The following is a 5,506-nucleotide window of genomic DNA, read 5'->3' on the forward strand; positions in this document are numbered from 1 at the left end:
AAATACGAACATTAAAATTAACACCAGAACTGCAGAAATGTCCCTTTTAGTATTAATGCCATGGCAAATCATACATATTATTTGAGTTTTATATCCTTTAACAAAAAAGTAATCTATAGGACAAATGTAAATTTGAAAATTAAAACAACATAAACTGTTGAAAAATCTTATTTTTTCTGATATACAACGCAAACTTTAAAGTTTAGTATCTGAAGATCGCAAGGACAAACATTTTTCAGAAAATAACATTTTATGAGATAAGAGGATATGTAACGATTAGAAAAAGCGTTTGTCGCACATGCGCAGCTCTAAGCTTAAATTTCATTTATCTTCGCGGATAATACACATACGTGAAGTACTTTGTAGATGTTGTTCTAGATAGACCAAAATGGATTTATATTTTCTGAATAAAGACAAGATTGCGTAAGTATATGTCAAAAGGTTTAAAATCTACCACTTTTATTTAAAATTGTAAAGAATGGTATTTAAAATATAATTTTTCTACGTATCAAGAGTTTTCAGAGATAAAATGGATTTCGTTTCGTTTTATCATAAATTTTAGGAATTTTCAAAGAGAGGGCCTTAAATATGACCTAAAAGTTCCTACATATCTACAAGGATCCACCTCTCTTCAAGTAAAAAGACAAAAACCGATAGAGAATCAAGATTCAAATAAAGAATGGATTAATACCGTTACCAGCGATGAGTTTAAACGGGAGTTTTTTAACCATACAGCCAGGGTATTTAATTATTTACATTTAATTAAAATTGCTGTTGTGCTAGATAAATATCATGAACGAAGTGGTCTTTTAAACGTTACATTACCTTATTTAGAAACTAATGTATATCGGCATAGATAATTTTGAATTGTAAATGAGATGTGATTTCTGTGGGTTTGTGTATTAAATTTTCTTATACACGTATATAACATTTTAACAGTTTTTATTGTCAATCTTCTAACGATAATAATTAGGGAGGAGTTTTTTCTTACATCAATAACTTAGATTTTTTAAAGAAATAAAGCTAATCACAAGATTATTGGTATAATACTTTTTAAACTAGCTTGTAATCATTGTTTCAAATTGTTATCTCAAATTTTTTTGACAATGAAAATTTAATTCTATACAAAATTTTAGTAAACTTTTGATCTTTTATCAATATTTTGTCTTAATAAAGATTTGATGTTTTTACACACACATACACACAGATATATATATATATATATATATATATATATACATATATATATATATATATATATATATATATATATATATATATATATATATATATATATATATATGGAATTTAATTTCTTGTTTGGTCCCTTTTATGATACATTTTTACCAATTGAAAGTGAACCAATTACTCTAATGACATATTATCTGCATTAAATGAAATATAATTAAACATTTTTTCTATACAATTCAAGTTGCATTTTTTGTACAGAAATCATGAGTTTGATAAAGAACAAAACAGTACACTATATACAATAAAAAAATATTTTTAAAAAAATTATATTTGTATAAGTACGTCACTATGTGCATCCTTATTTTGGTCCGATTATCGATTCAAAGAGACTCTACTTTCAATTGAACAAGTTTGATCTTTATCATCTTTAAACGTTTTGTGCTGAATTTGATTGAAAATAGCTTTCTGGTTATAGCGACGGGAATAAAACTAAACTAAAAATAGTATAATAAATATTTACACACTGACTGATAGGAAAAGATCGACGGACAACACTAGACAATTTAAACTGAACAAAGATAAATACAGTTTTGCTTTATTTGAACGCGACCTACATTAAAACTTTATATAATGTTGAAACCACTTTACATAACAAAAGAGACGTATGATAAAACATTGGAAATTCACACCTTCTCATTTTCTAGAAATCAAACATTGTAAAACTTATCATTACCATTCATATCTTTGTAGCCAAATGTTATGCATTCTGTAATATTGTTGTCGTCAATCTTACTTCTATCAACAAGTAAAGAATCAAAACATTTTGAGAAGCTGATATGAATGAGATTTGTTTCATCAATATTTGTTGATCATACATTTTCTTTTCTTTTTTGTTGTTGTTCATATGAACAACGAAATTTAATGCTCAATGAATACAAAATATTATAAAATGATTTATTTACAGGATCATTGACCATAAATTTATTTATCCTTGAAACTGATTAATACTCATTCCACTAAGGTTTATGTCAAAGAATATTAATAAAACCAAGGTTAAATGAATATTGATACTTTTACCGACAAAAAATGTTAAGTTTCAAACGGAATCATTATGTGTACTATTAGTTTTGTGGGGAATGATCTTGGTTGAATGTATTGTGCTATTCAAATCATCTTCAGTAAAATGAATTCGAGCTAATTATTTAAAAAAAAACCCGTATTTTATTTTGAATTCCTGCGATTTAAGTATTTTAAGGTATAGACTGTTTAGAAAAAAAGTAGTTACAGTTGCTTTCTTTCTCTCTCACTCTAGTATAATATCTCTAATATATATAAGCACATACTTTGCAATAACTCTCAAAATCACAAACATCCATACATAGGATATATGGAGATATACATAAAGCACAGGCAAATTCACTTTATAGAAGCTCGACCTCCGCCATGGCCGGAACTTAAACTCACTCACGATCTCTGGAACCTTCTTTCCAAACAATAAACGACCACCGGGCTAACCACTCGGCCATCTAGCCAAGACAAAAATCTTGCTTTCGATAACGAACGGAACCTAGCGCCCTGGTCCCTCACTACACGGTCCTTTAAGATACAGGTGGAATACCGTTAAAGGACAGTTTGAGATGATCGGAATAATACACTTTGCATAGATATATGCATGATTATAATAAACCTGGCCGGGGGGTGGGAGTGGAGGTGGAGCTCCAATATAATGAATTTCCATGTGCTCTATATATGAATAAATATAAATGAATTCGTACTGATATCAAATCAAACTCATGCTTTCTGATCAATATAAAGATGTTTTACTTTATGATAATGCCATTTAATAATAATTTAATTTTATGCATTTAAATATATAAAACCAGATTCCATAAAGATCTAAAAAGAAATTCGTTAATAACAGTGCATTAATTTATCAAAATAATGACCATGTAACGTCATGAGCTAATGAGTGTGATAGAGATAGATGATGTTTGGCATTTTTAGACTAGTATATCATTTCAGAATGCACAAGTAAATTGTTTTAATATGTGCTGTGTAAAGATATCATTGTGCACGTCATACCAAGATAGTGATTGTATAGGGTTTTTCCACTATTATTTCACACTTGGCCTTATCTAGAATATCCTAAAGTTTCATATTTGTCTTTCAGATTAGTGTTAGTTCTTTAAAACCAAAGCATACATGCAAGGACGAGGAGTACATTCCCTCGGAGTACAGCATTTCCTCCAATGGAAATAAACAAACCAAATACAAAGCAATCGTTATTGCAGTTCTTTTAATCAGCTGTCTGATGGTATTAGCTGTATCGGGAGCCATTGTTTTTATCTTTCGTCATTCAAGCCAAAATAATAAAAGTATGTTTTTCTCAAAAACTGCACGATCCGTCGGAGTGTCTTTCAGAAATGCCATTTTTATTGTGTCTTTATAATGAAGCTTTATCATCGTAGAATTCATTAAAGTATACATGTAAATAAAATGAGAATATATTTATTTCAGAGGTTTGGATTCTGCTTTTAAACTTCTTTTTTATAAATTAAATTCACAAAGAAAATTATGAAAAATGAAGCAATATGTAAATTTTCAAAATGTTTAGCTATACAATAGTGTACAAAGTAGAAGCAATAAGTTGAATTTTATTTATATTTATGTCTCACAGAATTTTTTAAATCGTATAGATAGTTTATTCAAACATTTTAAAAGTTCACCAACAGATATTTCCCTTAAGTTCAGAATTTGCACTTCAGATTTTTCAGCATCTACTCGTAATTTAGAACCAAAGGAAGACAACTCGACTTTGAATTCAAATAAAAATTCATCAACGACATTGAACATCATCAAAAGTTCAACATTACTTGGCTGGACATCATTGGGCAATCCCAGTACTTTGTCTTCCTCGAGAACTAAAACAGAAGTATTCTTAACAACAGCAAGTAAAGAAGACAGTTCTTTATCAGAGGTTTCTTCTGAAACAACTCAATCCATGACAATGACAACACTATCACCGTATTCTTCGTATGAGTCGATAACAACGGATGTATCAAATAGTGACACAGTATCATTTGCTGGTTTACAAGTGACTACCACCTACAAAGTAAATCTTTCGAACAAAATATCTTCTTTTTTTACATCATTCCAAGCAAAAACGTTGACAACCATTGATAGTACAGCATCCACTGACAACACAAATACTACCACAGTTTCTCCAAGTGCTATAGAGAAATCATCACACACAGAAACTACTACAACAACCGGAACATCAGATCAATTAACACAATCAAATGATACAAATTCTTTCGCAGTGATTACGGATACATCAACTGAAACAAACTCAGACAAAAGCAAAGAAATATCTACTTCTACATCTGCAGAAACAATATCGATTGATCCCATTCAAAGAACCTCTACAAGCGAAATGCGATTTCCTACCACAGTCACAATCCAAATACCTTCACCAGAAAAACAATTAATTCCGCATTTAAGAAATAAATCAAACACTGAAACGATTCCTCCTGCAACATCAACTTTTTAGAACCATTTACAACTGAGGAAAATGATTATCATAACTAAACAATTGGCTACGCAGTTGTTTAAAACATGATTTTTCTTTTTTATGCAATCAAAATGAAATACAAATAAAATGTGACTTGCTAGATTGCTTTTTTTCTTCTTCAAACATATTTTACCCAAAAAAATGCACCTGCAAAAAAAAGTTACTTTTATGAGTAATATTCATAAATTGTCTTGAGTTCATAGTTTTAAAAAGCCACCATTCAGTTTACAACTTACGTATAACTTTCATTTACCCGTACTATTATTTACATCAATCATACTACATTCTCTGGTGAATTCTTTCTAATCAATCTAAATCTTGCAAATCTTTCTTAATAAAGCAAAGGGTACTCTAGTTTAAAAACGGAAAAAAATAAACATGCATCTCTGATTTTGATAAAAAAAAAATTTTGATAGTTCCATCATCTTACGGTTTGTTTTGATTGATCATTTTTAATTTTTACTGCATTTTGTCTTTAATTATATTATGTAACTATTGTGTATGGAAAATGAACATAATAACCAAATTTAATAGTTGTTGGTTGTTGTGTGTAGCTAAAATATAGACAAAGAATATGCTATTTTGATCCTAATCATTATTCTGCATTCCATATTTAACATTTTCTTTTGAAGCCATGTGAAAACGTATTTATGTTGGTAGTAATCAAAAATGGTAAATCATAAATAGGTTATGCACAAAATATAACTTTCTGAAGATAAAAAAAACATTTGAATCACTGAAAAC

General features: G+C 29.0%; 1 protein-coding gene across 2 annotated transcripts; it reads left to right on the top strand.

Moving 5' to 3' along the window:
• The first annotated feature begins 278 nt into the window (after window positions 1–278).
• On the top strand, window positions 279–4,844 carry LOC105325746 (uncharacterized). Of its 2 annotated transcripts, none has more exons than XM_066069239.1 (4): window positions 279–423; window positions 563–740; window positions 3,362–3,566; window positions 3,957–4,844. In XM_066069239.1, exons 1-4 carry the CDS (start codon window positions 389–391, stop codon window positions 4,739–4,741), a joined length of 1,203 nt encoding a protein of 400 aa, XP_065925311.1. In that variant the 5' UTR covers window positions 279–388; the 3' UTR covers window positions 4,742–4,844. The 2 variants fall into 2 exon arrangements, with proteins under 2 accessions (XP_065925311.1, XP_065925313.1); XM_066069241.1 differs by having other exon boundaries at window positions 3,984–4,844.
• Window positions 4,845–5,506: the final 662 nt, after the last annotated feature.

Source organism: Magallana gigas, chromosome 8 (assembly GCF_963853765.1).
Source record: "Magallana gigas chromosome 8, xbMagGiga1.1, whole genome shotgun sequence".
Taxonomy (NCBI): Eukaryota; Metazoa; Mollusca; class Bivalvia; order Ostreida; family Ostreidae; genus Magallana; species Magallana gigas.

Bases quoted from the DNA above. Each gene is read 5' to 3' on its own strand.
- LOC105325746 (XM_066069239.1), top strand. From the start codon at position 389: ATGGATTTATATTTTCTGAATAAAGACAAGATTGC. The intron at 424-562 runs GTAAGTATATGT...CATAAATTTTAG, and splicing joins CTGAATAAAGACAAGATTGC to GAATTTTCAAAGAGAGGGCC. The intron at 3,567-3,956 runs GTATGTTTTTCT...TTTGCACTTCAG, and splicing joins TTCAAGCCAAAATAATAAAA to ATTTTTCAGCATCTACTCGT.